Here is a 21,735-nt window from a genome sequence, read left to right as displayed (position 1 = left end):
TGCTTCCTTCCGAGTTCAGCATGGCGGCCGGTGATTCCTATAATGAAGACTGTGTCTTTTTCCTGCACCTATGAATCAAAGTAGGGACACGGGTGGTGCTGTGGGTTAAACCACAGAGCCTAGGACTTGCCGATCAGAAGGCCGGCGGTTCGAATCCCTGCAACGAGGTGAGCTCCCGTTGCTTGGTCCCTGCTCCTGCCCACCTAGCAGTTCGAAAGCACATCAAAGTGCAAGTAGATAAATAGGTACCACTGGCGGGAAGGTAAACGGTGTTTCCGTGCGCTGCCCTGGTTCGCCAGAAGCTGCTTAGTCATGCTGGCCACATGACCCAGAAGCTGTACACCGGCTCCCTTGGCCAGTAAAGCGAGATGAGCGCCGCAACCCCAGAGTCGGTCACGACTGGACCTAATGGTCAGGGGTCCCCTTTACCTTTTATGAATCGAAGTAACATCTGTGAAAAAAAACAATGTGGTGTAAAACATGTTTTGATATCTCACTCTGTCCTCTCTTTACAGCCATTCCTTCCTTTTTCAGACAGTGGTGTGATATATGATTCTGATGAGAGCATCCACAGTGAAGACGAGGATGAGGATGCTTTCCTCTCCGATATGCAAATCCTGGAGCACAAGGATGCCAACTCCTACAGGTAGCAGCAGGGGCTGAAATGGATGCATGCAGAACCTTCAGCTTCTCTTCTGATATAAACAGTGCTGTTTTTTTCTTTAAAAAAAAAAATGCTTAGAAAACCACCAATTTACAGTTCAAATCGGGGGAAATAAACACAGTAAATGGACAAAAGTACAAAGAACATGCATTACCTCATATTGCACAGCAGACAGCTTACAGTAACTTCCACATTGGCATGAGGTTGTGTGCACTAACATCTTTCTGATTCCTCCCGGAAACATCAGGAAAGGAAATGAAGCCGCCATCGGAGGTGGTAACAACGAAACTGACCAATCCCCGTGCTATATTCCAACTCCTACTTCACACATTAAATGCTTGCTTCCGTCTGAGATTCAGGAAGCACCGTGATAGGAAATGAGGTTGCCATCGGGGGTAACAATGGAACTGACGATTCACCATGCTAGAGAAGAAACTAATTTTTATATAAATTTTAGTTTCTTCTCCCGTTAGAGTCACAAAATGTTTAGGTGTTTGCGTACCCCTGCATCCCCCCAGGAAAAAAAGCGCTGGATATAAACTAGATTTGCTGGGGGTCCCTTTTACTAATCTATATTTTAATAAAGGGACTAACATTTTAGAAGCGCTTTCTTACAAAATAGCATACGTATGTTATTCTAGTCAACAATCCACTTCATCAGATGCTAAGGTGAAACTGCAGAAAGGGGTAGCACAAATATGTCTGTATCTATCAGGGTGGCAACATATTTATTGAAGGGATAGACGTCTGAAGGGTTATAGTTATATTTCATGTATCAATCATCTGCCTTCATTTCTAGGTGTGGTGCCAGAAGGGGGAAACTTGGTTCCTTTAAAAATCTGAGTTTCTTTTGTTTTAGTTGCTGAGATGTAGCAAAAGCAGATGTTGTTTTCATGCTTTAATAATAATAATAATAAATTAAGCTATATTAAACAGTTTGCTACCTTAGGGTGATGTCCAATATTAATCGCACTTTCGTATGATTGATGCTGGATATCACCTTTGATTTGCTTGTTAAAAGCAAATCTTAAAATATAATGGGTTCTACCCAATGCTAATCCTACAGAGAATAGGCCCATTGGCATTATGTCACATAACAAACTTAGGTTCATTCATTTCAGTAGGTCTATTCCAAATTTGACTTGGTATACTACAACCCCATGTTCTGGCAATTGAGCACTCAGTTCTTGAGCACCTTCAGATCCAGTTTGTTTTGTGGAACACATTTTAAAATGCAGTTGAAGTGGTGGTGCTAAACACCAGCTGTTGCAAAAAGAAAAAGCAAGTGTTTGTGTTGCACTTGGTAACGTTTCAATTGTTTCCTTTTCCCCCTGCAGCTGGGCTCTTATCCATTTGGCGATGGTAAAACTTGCTCTGAACAATATTAAGACCTTTTTCCCCATTGCTGGTTTAGAAATACCTGGTGAGTCGCTCCACGCTTTGTGAAAACAATTCTATGTAAAGAAGCAAATCCTAAGTCCAAGCTGAAGCATGTTTACTCAAAAATAAATACGACTGAATTCAATGGTATTCGTGTATTCACTTATTAAAAATTTATATACAGTCAAACCTTGGTGGTCGAACGTTATCCATTCCAGAAGCCTGTTCGGCTTCTGAAACATTCAACAACCGAGGCACAGCTTCCGATTGGTTGCAAGAGCTACCTACACTCCAGCGGAAGCCGCCTCAGACATTTGGCTTCCAAAAAACGTTCAAAAACTGGAGCATTTACTTCTGGGTTTTCAGTGTTCAGAAGCCAAAAGGATCGAAAACGGAGCTGTTTGAGAACTGAGGTTTGACTGTACCACCTTTCTTCTATGAATGGCATGCAAGACACCTGAAGAGTCATTGCAAAGGAAACACATCAAGCAAGATAATTTATTTATTTTTAATCAACATTCTACGTGTCTGGGTAGGCTGAATGTTTTTAGCAGGTGCCAAAAGAGTGCAGTGAAGGAACCTACCTGATGTCACTAGGCGGGGAGTTACAAAGTGTAAGATGAAGTTCTTACGAATGCAGAACAGGTTTTATGTGGCCCTTCTGCTGATCAGAGCGCCCAAGTAGGCATATATGGGGTAAGGTGATTTTGTAGGTAAACTGTTCCCAAGTTCTTAAGGGCTTAATAATAATAATAATAATAATAATAATAATAATAATAATAATAATAATAATTTATTATTTATACCCTGCCCAACTGGCTGGGCTTCCCCAGCCACTCAGGGTGGCTTCCAAAAAAATATTAAAATACCATAATACATCAAACATTAAAAGCTTCCCTAAACAGGGCTGCCTTCAGATGTCTTCTAAAAGTCTGGTAGTTGTTGTTCTCTTTGACATCTGGTGGGAGGGCGCTCCACAGGGAGAGCGCCACTACCGAGAAGGCCCTCTGCCTGGTTCCCTGTAACTTGGCTTCTCGCAGTGAGGGAACCGCCAGAAGGCCCTCGACGCTGGACCTCAGTGTCTGGGTAAAATGATTGGGGTGGAGACGCTCTTTCAGATATACTTGTAACACCTTGAACTTGGCCTGCTAGGAATTTGGCAGCCAGTATAGATCACTGAACACAGGTCTTACACGCTGACAAGATCTCGCTCCTGACAGCAATCATACTACAACATTCTGCACTAACAGCAGCTTCCAGATCAAGGACAAGCGAAATTTTATGCAAAGTCTTATTCAGATCTGTGCAGGGGCCTTTGTCCTGAGTCCTTCTGTGGGAGGGGGCCTGTTGTTGTTGCCAATGCATACAATTTTGTGTGAATAGTTGCTGAATTTTACATTGCTGTTTTAGATCTTCCAGTCACCTCGCCGCTGGGTATCGCTGTGATTAAAAATTTGGAAAATTGGGAGCAAATCCTTCAAGAAAGAATGGACCAGTTTGAAGGCCCACCACCCAATTATATCAATACGTGTTTCACTGAAGTGGGAATAGGACCAGGAGCAGCTGCCGCCCGAATAAAAGCAATGGTTGACCCTGAAAACACACCGTTCAAGTAGGTTCCCCCCCCCCCAATATAAGTAGTATTGCGGACTCTAGTGGAAAGTGAACACATGATGATCTCAATTAGGGATAGGAAACTCATGGCCCTCCAAATGTTGTACCCAAAATTCCATCAATCCCAGGCAGCACAGCTGGGTCTTAGTAATCATAGAATCATAGAGCTGGAAGAGACCACCAGGGCCATTGAGTCCAACCCCCTGCCAAGCAGGAAACACCATCAGAGCACTCCTGACATATGCTTGTCAAGCCTCTGCTTAAAGACCTCCAAAGAAGGAGACTCCACCACACTCCTTGGCAGCAAATTCCACTGTCGAACAGCTCTTACTGTCAGGAAGTTCTTCCTAATGTTTAGGTGGAATCTTCTTTCTTGTAGTTTGGAGCCATTGCTCCGTGTCCGCTTCTCTGGAGCAGCAGAAAACAACCTTTCTCCCTCCTCTATGTGACATCCTTTTATATATTTGAACTTGGCTATCATATCACCCCTTAACCTCCTCTTCTCCAGGCTAAACATGCCCAGCTCCCTTAGCCGTTCCTCATAAGGCATCGTTTCCAGGCCTTTGACCATTTTGGTTGCCCTCCTCTGGACACGTTCTAGTTTGTCAGTGTCCTTCTTGAACTGTGGTGCCCAGAACTGGACACAGTACTCCAGGTGATGTCTGACCAGAGCAGAATACAGTGGCACTATTACTTCCCTTGATCTAGATGCTATACTCCTATTGATGCAGCCCAGAATTGCATTGGCTTTTTTATCACAGCATCCTTTTCCAAGTGCTCGCAGACTGTTTAATTATCTGTTCTAGGACCTTTCTTTTCTCCTCCTCCCCTTTTTGAAGATGGGGATATTTGCCCACCTCTAGTCTGCAGGGACCTCACCTGTTCTCCAAGATATACTTATTTATTGCTCCTTAGACGATCGCAGTCGCCAAAGCCATTACAGAATAAAGCTTGAAATGCCTGTGGCCTTTATTTTAGGTTTACATTATGGTATATAGTGGTGCTTTGTTGATTTATTTGCTTCTTTCAGCCTTTTTTTCTGTTTTGGTTTTGTGTGGGCTTTTAATGGGATGAGACTCCATGAAACGCATTATTCACAGAGGCACCTTGTGGACCTTCTTTGGGGGATGCCTCTTGTGTTCTGCTAAACTTGAGAACAGACTGTATATACTTTGATCTTCTGTGAATGAACAGGCTTTCCATGTGACCTGTGTCCCTCCACAACCCTGATCTATAGGCCCAGCTACACCTGGTCTTTCATTTTCCTGATCAAAAGCCGTTGACAGGTCCTTAGGATTAAGAACGGCACACAAGCAATGTGTTTCTTTCGAACCCTGCCTGTATCCTCTAGATTTTATTGGGCTCTTTTTATCTTCTTCCAGTTTTATCCTTCCTTGCATTTTTTTTTAAAAGAAAGAGAGAATTCTACAGTAACACCCTTCTCTCTCTCCCCCCCCCACCCTAGATCAAAAGATTATTCAGCACAGCCAGCCAAAAGGCTGTGGCATTTTCTGGTGAAGCAAGAATTACTGCAAGATACTTTCCTCCGATACACGTTCACCAAGAAAAGAAAGCAAAGTGAGGTAATGTGCAAAAGAATAAAGACTCAAATGATCCTCATTGAAGTTATGTTTTCTTCTGCCTTGAAATCATTTGCTGGTTTTAGTGTTACAATGACTGGATTTTTTTGTCCTCAATTAGCTTTAGTGGTGTGTTAAAGTAAGCCTGACTATGCACTGTGTTTTTCATTTTTCATTTATAAATGCACACACACACACACATATATATATTTGTATTGCCCATTCATATCAAGCATATCAAGTCGTACATCAATAAGTACAAATGCAATAGAACACAAAATACCATAAGAGCAATACAAATTGTCGTACGTAAATGGTGATGACATGCATTAGCTGACTTTTGCAGGATATGTGTCTCAGTGTAAAGCAGGTGTGGAGAACCTTTAGCCCTTGGGATGTTGCTGAACTGCTGCTCCCATTATCCCTGGCCATTGGGCATGCCTGCTATGGCTGATAGGGACGCGGGTGGCACTGTGGTCTAAGCCACTGAATCTCTTGGGCTTGCCGATCAGAAGGTTGGCGGTTCGAATCTCCATGATGGGGTGAGCTCCAATTGCTCTGTCCCAGCTCCTGCCAACCTAACAGTTCAAAAGCACGCCCATAGTATTCCCTGCTGCCAAGCCATGGTTTAATAATCAGGTACATTTCATCTGAACCAAGCCCACCCTGTTTCCTATTTCAGTTCTTTGTGTTAAGTCTGCCTCCCTCCCTCTTTCATACTACGGGCCACGAAACTTCTAACTAGTAAGAAAGCCTTGCTAGTAAGAAGCTTGTGTGTGTGTGTGTGTGTGTGCATTTATTTCATTTCATTATTATTTGCTTACTATGCCATATGTGTTTGCATTCATCATAGAGGCGTTGCTTTCCAAGTGAATTTGTTTCAGCCCCCCTGCCCTTAAAAGCATTTGTGTAATGGTTAGCTGGTGTCGTTTTAAACACCAGCTTGGAACATTTTCATTCTTCTCCCTTTTGTATTTGTTTGTGCATGTGTTTTGTGTTTGTGACTGTGGTGCCGTATAGTCTGTAGAAGATCGCAAGAAGCAGGTCATTCACAACAGCGTAGCGGACGATTACAAACACAAGGTATTAGTATCCCACCCCCCCGAACCTTTCGCTGCACTTTTGAAGCTTCTCTGGGGCTGCCTTTTCTTACTCCCACTTGCTAAAGTGACAATAACAACACAGATCTGTGCAGTCTCTCTGTTGGGATCCAAACCAGTGTACTAATGCTGAGATATGCTGCATAACACCTTGGGTCACTCGCTTGCACGCCGGTTTTGTGTGTCAGGATTGGAAACATAACATCTTTTGGCTCCTGGAACGCTTTGGAGAGTACATGGAAGCCCAAAGACGAGTTTCCGCCAAAACCACACAGCTATTAAACTTCTTCTGCATGCTTCTTTTGCGTCTTATCTTTTCAGTTGATTCACAGCACTGCAAAACAGTTCAGTGAACCTGTTTTTGTTGGTTTTTTTTTTTAAAAAACCCATTATAATGTTTTGTAGGTCGAAGCAGAGCTCGGCTACCCTGGAGGAAGAGCAAAAATTATACACAAGGAGTCTGATATGATCATGGCCTTTGCAGTCAATAAGGTAAAGTCCTTCCTCTCCCAGCCTCCTTTTAAAGCCGTGGTTCCCAATGTGGGGCACACGCCCCACAAGGGGGCAATTTGAGAATGAATTATTAACAGTGAATTTTTTGCATTTCTTATGGTTCTAGGGGCCTCATATACAGTATATATTATGACATACACATTTTAAAAATTAAAATCAGAAAGTACATGGCGGTCAGCTGGTGACCATAAAGAGGTTATCTAAACAGAAAAGGTTATCTAAACAGAAAATGCACTGGGCACATTCAGGGGTATTAGCACTCTGGGAGTGCTCAGTCAACACTTGTGGAATTTCCTCCTGAATGCGACTGCTCAGTAGGTGCTCAGTTGGAGTGGTCGCCATTTTTCGGAGTGGTGTTTTGGGCCACTACCTGCTCTGAGCAGTGGTGATCCTGACGAATATCGGTTTTGGGTAATGAAAACATGTTCTTTGGAAGCTTGTTTAGACCAAGTTAATGGCCTTTTAGGCTTCCTGCACGTGAATAGGAGTTCACTTTTTGAATAATAAGAATTATATGTCACTGGGGGGCAGGTTGGCATCAGGATTTTAGTGATGCTTAGGTGGGGCATGGCCAAAAACAAGTTGGGAACCACTGCTTTAAAGCCAGTGTGGTGTAGTGGTTCAGTGTCAGACTAAGAGCTGGGAGACCAGGGTTCAAATCTTCATTTGGCCATGAAGCTCACGGGGGTCATCACCTCTTAGCCTAACCTACCTCACAGGGTTATTGTGCGGATTAATTGGGTTCGGATGTGGCTGAAGAACCAAGTATGTGGGATGTAAGTGCAACAAATAAACGTAATTAAGTAAAGTTACTGCTTGTCAAATGTCCTTGTGCTTGCCGTAGGGCCCAGTACTTACAGCTTTTCTCTTTTGTGCTGTGCAGGCAAACATCAACGAGATAGTGTTAGCTTCTACGCATGATGTTCAGGAACTTGATGTCACAGCCCTCCTGGCTGCTCAGTCTTACATATGGATTGGAGAGGAGTTTGACCGAGAATCTAAAAGGTTGGCTATTCATGCCTTGTGGTTCTATTTAACTGGAGAGTTGAATGCATAATAAATACCTCGAATATGCTGTTGTGTCTGATACAGAAGTGGTAGCTGGTGCAGAATGCATTGGCAAGACTGCATTATTCAACGAGGCTCTTTATGGACATGCAGGTGGGGGGATGCCCCTTGTGTTCTGCCTAACTTGAGAACAGACTGCATATACTTTGATCTTCTGTGAATGAGCAGGCTTTCCATGTGACCTGCGTCCCTCCACAGGCCTGATCTATAGGCCCAGCTACTCCTGATCTTTCATTTTTCTGATCAAAAGCAGTTTATCATCATTATCATCAAACCTTTTATTGGCATCACATACAAACATCCAAAACAAATCAATACAGAATGACCACTTCCCCAGTGGCACAAAACATTTGCTAAAAGAAAGGAGGCAGAGCAGTCTATCGTCGCATCTCTAGGTCTCCAGGGAGGTCAGGCATCTGCAGTGTATTTCAGGACAAAAAACCAAATAGAGATATTTAGCCACTAACTTGGTGAGCTCATGATCATTCCCCAGTAATAGAAAATGTATGACCTCCAACTCTGGTTTCCATTTGGGTATACAGAGTTGATCTAGAAATTGCTGACGGAGATCAGCATATAGTTTACAATTAAGAACCATATGTGTAAGGGTTTCCACCAGGTGGTCTTCACATGGGCAAGTTCTTTCTCCTTCCACCCTGCCTGAGAACCTTCCCCATACCCTGCCTGTATCCTCCAGTATTTTATTTGGTTACAGGCAACTGCAGGTGTTCCTGGAAGAGACAGATTATCTAGATCCGCTACAAATTGGGTTCACACACAATTTTGGAATCGAATTGGCCTTGGTTGCCCAGTTGGATGACCTTTATCATGAAAGGGACAGGAAGAGTACAACCCTGTTAGTTCTGCATGGTTTCTCAGTGGCTTTTGATACCATTGGACATGACATGGGATGTATACTAGAGGCACCGTATGACGGTGGTTCTGTCCATATCTCCAGGGCTGTGTCCAAAGAGTAGCCTGGATGAGTGTTCCTCGGACCCCTGGCACTTGTTCTATGGGATTCCTCAGCATATTATCCTCTCCCTAGTGCTATTTAACATTTATTTGAAACCATTGGGAGCAGTCATAAGGCGTTTTGGAATAGCCACCAAGTACACTGATGGCCTACGGGACGTGGGTGGCGCTGTGGGTTAAACCAAGGAGCCTAGGGCTTGCCGATCAAAAGGTCGGCGGTTCAAATTCCCACGACGGGGTGAGCTCCCGTTGCTCGGTCCCTACTCCTGCCAACCTAGCAGTTCGAAAGCACGTCCAAGTGCAAGTAGATAAATAGGTACCGCTCCGGCGGGAAGGTAAACGACGTTTCCATGCGCTGCTCTGGCTCGCCAGAAGCAGCTTAGTCATGCTGGCCACATGACCCGGAAGCTATACGCCGGCTCCCTCGGCCAATAAAGCAAGATGAGCACCGCAACCCCAGAGTTGGTCACGACTGGACCTAATTGTCAGGGGTACCTTTACACCGATGACACACAGCTCTACTTCATCATAAGATCTGAATCAGGAGAGGTTCCAGATTGGTGTCTGCATGCTCAAGTCTCAGGTTCAATACCCAGCATCTCCAGTTAGCGGTGGAAATGTCCCTTGTCTGAAAACTGCTGTCAGTTAATGTGGGTAATACAGAGCTGTTGCACAAGTAAGCTTCTTAGATTACTTCATAGTGATAATGGGAGGAAGAAGGAAGAAGCTTTCCAACACTACCTACTGTCTTGCCTGTAGCGAACGATCAGGGCAGTGTCCATGACAGTTGTTCTGCCTCTGCATCTCCCCGCTCCCAACCCCGGCTGTGAATAAATGGTAGGATTGCCCTGCAGATATACTGTCAGGAATACGTATGGTTGCTCACGAAGTAAACAGCCAGGCTCCGACCTGCCTTTTACAGGTTTTATTGGTGCAAAACTATGTACAGTGCAGAAGTCCAAAATCCATGTCTGCCTCAATCACTAGCAGATTCCGAGAGTGCTTTCTTCCGGTTTCCCCTCCGGCACAAAAGCCGGGGCAACCCCCTTCTCCTCCTCTTTTCCTTATGTTTAATTCCCTGGCAAGAACTATGCGACGGGAGCGGCACGTCAGTCTCCCTTTCTGTTTCCCTGGGAGCGGTGTTGTGGCTCACCTCAGCATGTGTGAGCCTTTGCTTCACCGCCCCCCTTCTCTCTCCCTCCATTTCTCCTGAGGCTTCACCTTCACCAGTCTCTGACGAGGTGCTGCTGCTCAGCAAAGGGGGAGGCTGCCTGTATGTTCCTGCCTCCCTCCCCTCTCTTGATGGCAGTCCCCTGACATATACTGCATTATCCGTTGTGAAAAGCGTAGGTGCAGCCAGTGTCGCACCAACTTTCTCTTAAGACAAAGTAACTAGATCTTAATGCTCTGTTTCTCACCTTTTCAGTTCGGACGACCTCGACTTCCGTGGCTCTACCACGACGCTCACGCAGTCGAGCACGGCGTCCTTTGCGGTGGCTCAGATGCAGCCTGTCTCCTCTTCGTCAACTTCGTCTATGCCGTGGTTGGGCAGCGGGCAAACAAGTACTGGAGCTGGCGTGGTAAGTGACTGTGTCTCCGTGTGGCTGTTCTAATCAGCCACACCACAGGTTTTCAAACAAGCCTGGGTTGCACTCATTGCAGCTCTAAGTTAAAGCCAGTTTAAGAACATGAGAAGAGGCTGCCGGGTCAGACTAGTGGCCAGTCTAGTCCAGCATCCTGTTCAGACAGTGGCTTATTATTATTATTATTATTATTATTATTATTATTATTATTATTATTATTATTATTAATTATTATTATTTTATTTGTACCCTGCCCATCTGGCTGGGTTTTCCCAGCCACTCTGGGCGGCTTCCAACAACGATTAAAAATACATCAAAATGTCACACATTAAAAACTTCCCTGAACAGGGCTGCCTTCAGATGTCTTCTAAATGTCAGGTACAGTGGTACCTCAGGTTACATACGCTTCAGGTTACATACGCTTCAGGTTACAGACTCCGCTAACTCAGAAATAGTGCTTCAGGTTAAGAACTTTGCTTCAGGATGAGAACAGAAATTGTGCTCCGGCGGTGCACCAACAGCAGGAGGCCCCATTAGCTAAAGTGGTGCTTCAGGTTAAGAACAGTTTGAGGTTAAGAACGGACCTCCGGAACGAATTAAGTACTTAACCCGAGGTACCACTGTATTTGTTTATCTCTTTGACATCTGATGGGAGGGTGTTCCACAGGGCGGGCGCCACTACCGAGAAGGCCCTCTGCCTGGTTCCCTGTAGCTTCACTTCCCGCAGTGAGGAAACCGCCAGAAGGCCCTCGGTACTGGACCTCTGCGTCCGAGCAGAACGATGGGGGTGGAGACGCTCCTTCAGGTATTGGGCAGAGGCCATTTAGGGCTTTAAAGGTCAACACCAACACTTTGAATTGTGCTTGGAAACGTACTGGGGGCCAAGCAGGTTCCTGTGGAGAAACCCACAAGCGGGACCCAAGCACAAGAGCCCCCCCCCCCCCCCCCGCTCCCTGCATTCAGCCTCCAGCGGTGGAGGCAAAGCAATAGTCATCATGTCTAGCAACCATGAATAACAAGCATTGTGAAACATTGCTGTGGCAAGACAGTAAATAGGCAGGTAGGGACTCAGGTGGTTCTGTGATCTGAACCACTGAGCCTCTTGAGCTTGCCAGGCGGAAGGTTGGCAGTTTGAATCCCCGCGGCAGGGTGAGCTCCCGTTGCTCTGTCCCAGCTCCTGCCAACCTAGCAGTTCGAAAGCACGCCAGTGCAAGTAGATAAATAGGTACCACTCTGGCGGGAAGGTAAACGGTGTTTCTGTGTGCTCTGGTTTCTGTCATGGTGTTTCATTGCGCCAGAAGCGGTTTAGTCATGCTGGCCACATGATCCGGAAAGCTGTCTGCAGACTCCCTCTGCCTAAAAGTGAGATGAGCGCCGCACCCCATAGTCACCTTTGACTAGACTCAACCGTCCAGGGGTCCTTTACTTTTTTACCTACATGAGCAGATAGCTGATAACTTGTTTGCACAATAGTCTGTTGCCCAAGTTTCTCCACTGGGTTTCCCTGTTGCTCAACAATTAAAACTCACTTGTCATGGCCATCTGTCATGGATGCTTTAGCTGAGATTCTTGCATTGCAGGGGGTTGGACTAGATGACCCTCAGGGTCCCTTCCAGCTTTACAATTCTATTATTCTATCTGTCTCCTGGTGTGCTAGCAGACAGGGAGTTTTGGATACAGCCCAGGATGACTCAAGGGCATCCTGATCAAATTTGCAGATGAAACCAAACTGGGAGGGGTGGCTAACACCCCAGAGGACAGATCACACTTCAAAACAACCTTGACAGATTAGAGAACTGGGCCAAAACAAACAAGATGAATTTTAACAGGGAGAAATGTAAAGTATTGCACTTGGGCAAAAAAAAATGAGAGGCACAAATACAAGATGGGTGACACCTGGCTTGAGAGCAGTACATGTGAAAAGGATCTAGGAGTCTTGGTTGACCACAAACTTGACATGAGCCAACAGTGTGACGCGGCAGCTAAAAAAGCCAATGCAATTCTGGGCTGCATCAATAGGAGTATAGCATCTTAGAATCATAGAATCTAGATCAAGGGAAGTAATAGTGCCACTGTATTCTGCTCTGGTCAGACCTCACCTGGAGTACTGTGTCCAGTTCTGGGCACCACAGTTCAAGAAGGACACTGACAAACTGGAACGTGTCCAGAGGAGGGCAACCAAAATGGTCAAAGGCCTGGAAACGATGCCTCATGAGGAACGGCTAAGGGAGCTGGGCATGTTTAGCCTGGAGAAGAGGAGGTTAAGGGGTGATATGATAGCCATGTTCAAATATATAAAAGGATGTCACATAGAGGAGGGAGAAAGGTTGTTTTCTGCTGCTCCAGAGAAGCGGACACGGAGCAATGGCTCCAAACTACAAGAAAGAAGATTCCACCTAAACATTAGGAAGAACTTCCTGACAGTAAGAGCTGTTCGACAGTGGAATTTGCTGCCAAGGAGTGTGGTGGAGTCTCCTTCTTTGGAGGTCTTTAAGCAGAGGCTTGACAAGCATATGTCAGGAGTGCTCTGATGGTGTTTCCTGCTTGGCAGGGGGTTGGACTCGATGGCCCTTGTGGTCTCTTCCAACTCTATGATTCTACTCTATTCTATTCTATTCTATTCTATTCTATTCTATTCTATTCTATTCTATTCTATTCTTTGTCGTCGTCCCCCCTTAATTCCATAAAAGATATGACATGGTGAAATGGCCACTAGATGGCAACAAATGCCAAATTAATTGCACGTTTTACCCCATCATAAAAGATGTCCTGATCATAGAAAAACCACGTGCTGTTTAACTGCAGGATGCATAATGCATTTTGCATTTTCTTTCACGTAGCAGGATGTGTCAAGAATGTATGGAGGTGGGAGAGAACTGCACCACTGTGTGCAGGGTAAAATGACCAACATGTTCAGTTTTTTAATTTTATTTTTGCTGCTGACAAACCATGCTTTGTACAACCAGGGCATGAAGGCTGCTTTGAAATTGCTCCCTTTGTCAAAATAGCCATGTGCAGCAACTCAGCTCATGGATCAAGCTGCTTTCTTCACACCACTGCAAATGGTCCCCCCCCCAACACACACACAGACATCTCTCCCCCTCCCATAATAATAATAATAATAATAATAATAATAATAATAATAATCACAAAGATCTGAGGTGGCACAAATGTTTTAAAAGTTTTTTAAATTTTTATTTATACTTTTCAGGTTTATACATTTCATTAATTTTACAATCATTTTAACACTTCCAAGTTTGACTTCCTTCCCCCTCTTTCTGCAGTTCCTTAAATTAATTTTTTAATATCTTCTGCATATCCAAATTCATTTTATTTGCTACCTTATATATACTCTTATGAAACCGCAGGTTATTACAATAATCCTGCCGATGTTTTTATCTGTTTGTAATTTATCTGTAAATATTCACTGTACTGTTTCCATTCTTTTATAAAAAGTTTGTTATCTTGATTTCTTATTCTTCCGGTAAGTTTTGCCATTTCTGCATATTCCTTAAGTTTTTGTATCCATTCTTCCTCTGCTGGGACTTCTGCTTCTTTCCACTTTGGGGCGAGTAGCATTCTTGCTGCTGTAGTCGCATACATGAATAAGTTTCTATACAGTTTAGGTAGTTCTGTCCCTATATTCCCCCCCCCCAAAAAAAAAACCCAACTTCTGGGTTGTTGTTTTTACAAAGGTTATTTTGAACATCCTTTTCAATACATTATATATCATTTCCCAGTGAGCTTTCACCTTACCACAAGACCAACACATATGATAAAAAGAACCTTCTTTCTTTTTACATTTCTGAGATGGCACAAATAAAACAGCTTTATCCACATGATAAGCTCTCATGCATAAAGGGATGACTACATGGCGATAGCTGTCATGTATGGTAGTTTTGAACCTATAGCCATAACGTGCAGAGACATAGAGCCTCTGAGCTGAAATGTGAGATTTTGCTCTGATCCACTCTGATATAAATCACACCAAGTTCACTGAGAAATGCTTCCAAATTAGTGCAGGGAGGGTTGGGACATCTGAATAGGAAAAGACACCAGAACCCACATACAGTGGTACCTTGAGTTAAGTACTTAATTCGTTCCGGAGGTCCATTCTTAACCTGAAACTCTTCTTAACCTGAAGCACCACTTTAGCTAATGGGGCTTCCTGCTGCTGCCGCACTGCCGCTACACGATTTCTGTTCTCATCCTGAAGCAAAGTTCTTAACCCGAGGTACTATTTCTGGGTTAGTGGAGTCTGTAACCTGAAGCGTATGTAACCCAAAGCGTATGTAACCTGAGGTACCACTGTAATCTCTTACTCTTGAGTATGTATTATTGTCCAGACTTGTAGAAAAAGTGGATTGATTATGATTTCAATTTCTTTTGCATGAAGCTCATCAAGCGGAATTTGAATAACGTTAAGAGAATGACTTCCCATCCAGTCCATCAGTATTGTGAGTAATTTCTGTGCAGCAGTTCTAACTGCGGGAGAAATAACGGGGGGGGGGGGAGGAGAAATGTAATATGTTTGCGATTCCGTGGGAGCCTAACTAATCTGCAATTCCTGGACCAGCACACAAACTGAGATGCAGCCATCTTTTGATTTCCTTCTCCCAGTCTTGCTGCGTAGTTCTCCCACCAAAAAAGGAATACAAAAGTTGTGCATGTGGGGGGCAAAGTACACACAAAAATGTGTATATCATCGAAAGTAAGATACAGTATTTTTATATCTTGGGGAAACCGCTTTCAAAACCATGCATATTGGGCAAATTTGTTTACCAAAAAATGCATTTTTTAGGAGAAATATGTGCAGAAGTGCATATGAATTTTCCTGCTGTCTTTTTTCTTAGCAAATTGAAGATTGGGGATAAAAAGTAGGAAACTGGGAGAAAGCAGTTGGAGCAGATTTTACAGGAGCAGGAAATAGGGGTATAGTAATTGCGATCTTGGGACGCGGGTGGCGCTGTGGGTTAAACCACAGAGCCTAGGACCTGCCGATCAGAAGGTCGGTGGTTCGAATCCCTGCGACGGGGTGAGCTCCCATTGCTCAGTCTCTGCTCCTGCCAACCTAGCAGTTCGAAAGCACCTCAAAGTGCAAGTAGATAAATAGGTACCGCTCCAGCGGGAAGGTAAACAGCGTTTCCGTGCACTGCTCTGGTTCGCCAGAAGCGGCTTAGTCATGCTGGCCACATGACCTGGAAGCTGTACGCCGGCTCCCTTGGCCAATAAAGCGAGATGAGCGCCACAACCCCAGAGTTGGTCAGGACTGGACCTAATAGTCAGGGGTCCTTTACCTAATTGTGATCTATCGCATTTTCTTCTTTCCTTTAGTGAAATGTTAACTTGGTCTCTTGTGTGTTTCTCAGACCTTACAGGAGCCCAGGATGGTAGTGTCCGTATGTTTGAATGGACAAGGCCACAACAGTTGGTGTGCTTCCGACAAGCAGGCAATGCACGGGTTACTAGATTGTATTTTAATTCTCAGGGCAATAAGGTGAGTGGTCCCATCTGTACTTCTGAATCAGCACTGAGGCTTCCTCTGGCCTATGCCTGCTTACCTGGGATTAAGGCCCATTGAGCTCCATGGGGCTTAGTGCTTAGTAGGACTGGACTGTTTATTATTCTGGAGATCCTTTCCTTAAAGGACAGTGTTCTGCAGTCATTAGAATAGGACCAGTCACACCAGTAGAGGTCAAAGATGTTGAATGGAAGAAGCATAAACACAGCAACAAGCTGTGTTAAGAGTTTGTTAACGAGCATTACTGAAACGTGCATTGCTAAACTTTGGTTGCAAGCATTTTCTAAAAAAGAGAGCAAGCACAAAATTGTGCTGACCACAGAGCTGTGATCAAAGGGAAATAGGGAGCTGCCTTCTGCAACCTCAGACTGTATGCCCATCTAGGGATGAGGCATCTGTGGCCATCCAAATGTCGTTGGATGCTGGGAGTTGTAGTCTCAACAACACCTGAAGGGCCACAAGTGTCCCCATTTCTGGCTTAGAGTGATGGTTCCTGGTTTCTAATAAACTATCCCATCTAACAGCTGCAAAAAGTTGCCACTGGAATTTAAGAAAACGTTAAGTACACAGCTGTTGGGAGTGAGCCAGCAGTGAAACACACTGTGCAAGTTGGGGTTAACTCTTTATTAGCAAAAATATGATATGCACAGACTGGCAGAGTGTCATGAGCACAGCAGCTCACCCCCGGTAGGTCTTGCCCCATGGATCAGTTGCTGAGACTGAAGGACCCTGCCTCCCCACATCTGCCTAAGTCCCCTCCTTTCCAGGGATTCCCCCAAACAATCAGAGACTGCATCTGTGCGAACCCAACCTCTCCTCTGCCCTTTTTATGCCTCTTCTGGTTCTGGGAGACAAGTGGGGAGGGGGGCTTGTCGCAGTAGGACAGGGAGACACCCGTGACACTTCACCAATCTGAATCATCTCTGCCTGTTGGCCTCCCTCCTCTCCTGCTTCCACTTCCACTTCTGATTCTGAACTTCTCTCTGCCACAGACTCTCCCTGCTCACCAAGCCCTGTTCCCCTTCAGCTTCCAGCCTCAACTAGAGCCAAGGCTTTTTCGGCTGTGGCTCCAATCTGGTGGAGCGCTCTGTCACGAGAGACTAGGGCCCTGTGGGACTTGACATCTTTCCGCAGGGCCTGCAAGACAGACCTTTTCCACCAACCTTTGGTCAGGACACAGCCTGACTCCCTCCTTTGGCAATCTTCACAGAACTTTAGCCTAATGGTTGCCATCAGTTTGATTTGAATTAATTTTATAATGAAATGATTTTAGAATGTTGTACTGATTTATTGTTATTAGCCGCCCCGAGCCCGGCTTTGGCTGGGGAGGGTGGGATATAAATAAATTTTATTATTATTATTATTATTATTATTATTATTATTATTATTATTATTCCAGCACCTCCTCCTCCCAGTCCTCTCCCTCTGACCGCTCACTGCTGTCCTACCACCACTCCCCAGTCTCTGAGCCTTCTTCCCTTGGTGGTGCCCCAGCTGGTTCCTCCCCCCATTCCTCTGCGTCCAACCACTCCATGACAGTAGCCTGGAATAACAGTAGCAATATAGGCCCTGGTTACTGAAAAAATAGCTGCTCTTGACACCATTTTCATAAAAGTCATGAATTCTGTTGTGAAATGAGTGGCGTCTGTCTCTTGCAGTGTGGTGTGGCTGATGGAGAGGGATTCTTAAGTATCTGGCAAGTAAACCAAACTGCAACTAATCCTAAACCTTATCTGGTAAGTAAATCAAGCCAAGTTTTTATTTTGAGTGACCTCATTTCTGGTCCCACTCCCCAGGTTTTAGGAAAACTCAAAGTAAGAAATCCAAGGAGTCAATTTGGTTGCAAGTTTCCAATTGGCTCTTCGGTGTACCATCAGCAGTCTTCCCCAACCTAGTGGCCTCCAAATGTCTTGGCTTTTGACTCTCCTCATTCCTGACCGTCGTCTGCAAGTTCTGCAGCGCCTGGAGAGCAGCCTCTGTAAAGGGCAGTGTTAAATGCATGCAGTTTTGAACTTGATTTTTTGAACTCTGATTCCCAGGAGGTGACATGGACCTTCCTAAGGGAATAGATTCAGGTAGGTAGCCATGTTGGTCAGATGCAATCGAAATATCTAAAAAATATATATATATAATGTCCAGTAGCACCTTAGAGACCAACTAAGTTTGTTCTGGGTATAAGCTTCTTCAGATACGTATATATATTTCTTCTAGAGGACAAGGATCTAGAGATCACGCTAAGGGTGGCCAAATTCTGTGCGACTGCCATAAAACTTAGGGAACAAGCTGTACTACCAAAATGATTAAGGTTTTAAATGACAATTTTAGGTTATATTTTAGTGATCAAGATTCAATATATATTGTTAACTGCCGCTATATCTGAATTGTCTCTGTTATACTCAACTGCAATTCAATGTATTCCTGTTGTGTTTTATGATTTTCCTGATATTGTAAGTGAGCTGGAACTGGTCTGTGACCGTAATAATAAAAAATCATATATATTTCTTCCTAAGGGAAGTCAGGCAAAAAGCAGAGTGAGATTTATCATTCTGTGTTTAAAGATTGTTCTCAGTTATGGGTGTGGGGAGGCGACTAATAGCTTGGGATGCAGAGTGTAAATAATCTACTATCCCTTTGTAATCAGCACATATAGCCAGAGTGGTGTAATGGTTGGAGTGCTGGAATAATGCCTGAAGGACCAGGGTTCAAATCCGCCCCGCCCCGATCACTGGGTGACCTTGGGCCAGCCACTCACTCACTCTCAGCCTAATCTGCCTGACAGGGTTGTTGTTGTGAGGATAAAATGGGGACAAGGGGAACTCTGTACACCTTGAGCTCCTTAAAGAAATGCTTAATTAAAAATAAACATAGAGCATCTGTGTGGTTATGCAAATAGAAAAGGGGAAGTCTTTTTTTTGGGGGGTGCTCTTTGGAACACCCTCCCAAAGAAGCAACATTTGCAGTATCAGATCAAGACATTCGTCTTTGCCCAGGCATTTATATTTGTCTTATGGTGCCTCCTTGCTTCGTAGGTTTTATAGTTTAAGTGTTCTGTTGCCCCTTCATTTTACTCTCTTAAGGAAGGATGCCAGTTGTGATGTTTTATTCTGTTCTATTTATATTGCGGTAAATCACACTAGAACCCATCACGATGAACCATTGTTTTCAAAGTGTTTCAAACAAACAAGCAAACCCATGTTAACCATGGTTTGGTTTTTGAACTTTGCAAGGCACAGAAAACCCTTAATTTATGAGTGCAATGTCCTTTAAGACTTTCCCATTTTAATCATCTTCTCAGCAATTGCAGAAAGAGAAATGGCAGTTATAAATGAGAGGGTTGATTGCTTGCTTAGTTCCCTTGGACTAGTAGAATTCATGCCAAACTCCTGAGTTATGGAATCTCTCCTTCAGATTCCCTAAAACTAGACCAAATTACTGCTCAAAGACTGATCCGCCAAAGACTGGATGACATCGATCTACAGCGAAATTATATGCTGGGGGGAGGTGTTTGTTCGCCTCAGAACATTGGTATCACATTAACTTACTGCGTTCCATCATACCTCTCCTCCCTTTCGACTGTTGCCCATAGACTGGCCTTCACCAAAGCGAGGTTCAACGTTTTTCCCTCCAACGTCCTGAGACATAGATTCTCAAAGGGCCAAGCCCCCGCTATGTGCGAATGTGATAAGGAGACACTGGAGTCGCTCCAGCACATTATGTTCACTTGCCCCCTGTTTAATGTGCCACGGGCAAATTTGTTGGGATCAATCATACAGAAACTAGAGGGCACCCCACCAAAATTCCACCTTGCCCAAATCTTGCAGGATAAGGATACTCATACGACCCTGAAAGTGGCAAGGTTCCTGGTCGCTGTCCTTACCCAAAAGCGACGCCAAGGAGCACTACAAGCTAACTAAGGCGTAGTATGCCATTCTATTCTATAGTATTTTATTGTTATAGTGGTGCTTTAGTGGCTGTTTTCCCCACGTGCACAAGTTGTTATTTATGTGTCGTTTTTACCTGTATGGGCCTATGGCCGTAAATAAAATTACTAAAAAAATTACTGCTTTGTTCCATTTCCTGTTCGTTTTCAAGCAGCCATTACGCTGTTCATCTGTAGCTATAACGTTTGTGTTCCTGACTGTTTTACTTATGATGATGATGATGTCGCAGAACCCTCTGAAGTTGGCGTGAGCTCTTTTGTACCTCTCGGCTGATAGCGTTACTGTGTCTCTTCTGTTTTCTTTTTCAGAGCTGGCAGTGCCACAGCAAAACCACAAGTGACTTTGCATTCATTACCTCTTCGAGTCTAGTAGCCACCTCTGGGCAGTCCAGTGACAACAGGTCTGTCCAAAGGGCAAAAAAATGGGAGGAAGGAGTGATCGGTACACTTGGAGAATAAGCAATACTAATTTTATTTTTGCGTGTCTTTTCTTCTTTCCAGAAATGTGTGTTTGTGGGACACCTTGGTGTCACCATCCAACAGCCTCATACATGGTAGGTTTATTTATTGCAATACATCTTTGTATTAACTCTGTGATGTGCAAGTGATTCAAGATGCATTCCTGTATTCCTGGAAGTTGTGGTTAGGAGTCTTGCTTAGTCCTTTCGGATGGTGGTGTGCACTGCCCTTTTGCTAGTGATCATGTGCTCCACAAGCTCATATTTTTGTTGGAGGTGCAGTGGAGGCTGGTCCATTAAGGCAAATGGGGCACTGCCCCACCAATTGCAGCCTGCCCCTCTACCAGCCACCACTTGCCAGCTGTCATACCTACAGCCAATCACAGGGTGGCTGTGCTTGTCATTGGTTCTGGCTCCACCTACCATTTGGGATCACTGCCTTCTGCCCCACTAACCTCACAGATGCCTGCCACCACTGAGGTACGGTCAACTCAGATACAAATTGCTGGTTTAAGACACTGATGCCCATGGGTGCCAGCCAACATGGCCAGTGGATGTGGAGGATGGACCTTTTATACTACGACTGCTACTACAATGGTACCTTGAGTTACAGACACTTCAGGTTACAGACACTTCAGGTTACAGACTCCGCTAACCCAGAAATAGTACCTCGTGTTAAGAACTTTGCTTCAGGATGAGAACAGAAATTGCGTGGTGGTGGCACATCAGCAGCAGGAGGCCCCATTAGCTAAAGTGGTACCTCAGGTTGAGAGAAGTTTCAGGTTAAGAACGGACCTCCAGAATGAATTAAGTTCTTAACCCGAGGTACCAATGTACTGTTGTTGTTGTTCAGTCGTTTAGTCGTGTCCGACTCTTCGTGACCCCATGGACCAGAGCACGCCAGGCACTCCTGTCTTCCACTGCCTCCCGCAGTTTGGTCAAACTCATGCTGGTAGCTTTGAGAACAGTGTCCAGCCATCTTGTCCTCTGTTGTAGCAAGCTTCAACAGTGTAAATAAGTTTTGATGGATATAATAATGGAATACTGAATGGTTTAGTTTATGTAAGGGATTTATGTTATGCAAAATGAACCATGGAATGAAAAGAAGGGAATCATTGATGTTTTAAGGTTGTTTAATTGAATATTCAAAAATGTGTTACAGTGGTACCTCGCAAGACGAATGCCTCGGAAGACGAAAAACTCGCAAAACGAAAGGGTTTTTCGTTTTTTGAGTTGCTTCGCAAGACGGATTTCCCTATGGGCTTGCTTCGCAAGACGAAAACGTCTTGCAAGTTTGTTTCCTTTGTCTTGCGAGTTTGTTTCCTTTTTATTAAAACCA

At 44.4% G+C, this 21,735-nt stretch overlaps 1 protein-coding gene across 7 annotated transcripts in view; it reads left to right on the top strand.

Moving 5' to 3' along the window:
- DMXL2 (Dmx like 2) overlaps nucleotides 1–21,735 on the top strand; it is a 107,353-nt gene that overhangs the window by 81,286 nt on the left and 4,332 nt on the right. For 4 of the 7 annotated variants that reach the window (XM_079953088.1, XM_079953087.1, XM_079953090.1 and 1 more), the window contains 13 exons: nucleotides 516–646; nucleotides 2,002–2,087; nucleotides 3,455–3,656; nucleotides 5,124–5,241; nucleotides 6,259–6,321; nucleotides 6,744–6,830; nucleotides 7,735–7,856; nucleotides 10,321–10,474; nucleotides 14,874–14,934; nucleotides 15,847–15,974; nucleotides 17,657–17,734; nucleotides 20,248–20,339; nucleotides 20,440–20,492. In XM_079953088.1, coding sequence (XP_079809214.1) covers nucleotides 516–646; nucleotides 2,002–2,087; nucleotides 3,455–3,656; nucleotides 5,124–5,241; nucleotides 6,259–6,321; nucleotides 6,744–6,830; nucleotides 7,735–7,856; nucleotides 10,321–10,474; nucleotides 14,874–14,934; nucleotides 15,847–15,974; nucleotides 17,657–17,734; nucleotides 20,248–20,339; nucleotides 20,440–20,492 — 1,375 coding nt within the window. The remainder of the gene's footprint in view (nucleotides 1–515; nucleotides 647–2,001; nucleotides 2,088–3,454; nucleotides 3,657–5,123; nucleotides 5,242–6,258; nucleotides 6,322–6,743; nucleotides 6,831–7,734; nucleotides 7,857–10,320; nucleotides 10,475–14,873; nucleotides 14,935–15,846; nucleotides 15,975–17,656; nucleotides 17,735–20,247; nucleotides 20,340–20,439; nucleotides 20,493–21,735) is intronic. The other 3 variants (XM_079953091.1, XM_079953093.1, XM_079953092.1) reach the window with 1 other exon arrangement.

Source organism: Podarcis cretensis, assembly GCF_951804945.1.
Source record: "Podarcis cretensis genome assembly, chromosome: 14".
Classification (NCBI taxonomy): domain Eukaryota; kingdom Metazoa; phylum Chordata; class Lepidosauria; order Squamata; family Lacertidae; genus Podarcis; species Podarcis cretensis.
Note: the sequence above shows the minus strand (reverse complement) of the source record. Positions and strands in the feature narration are given on the sequence as shown.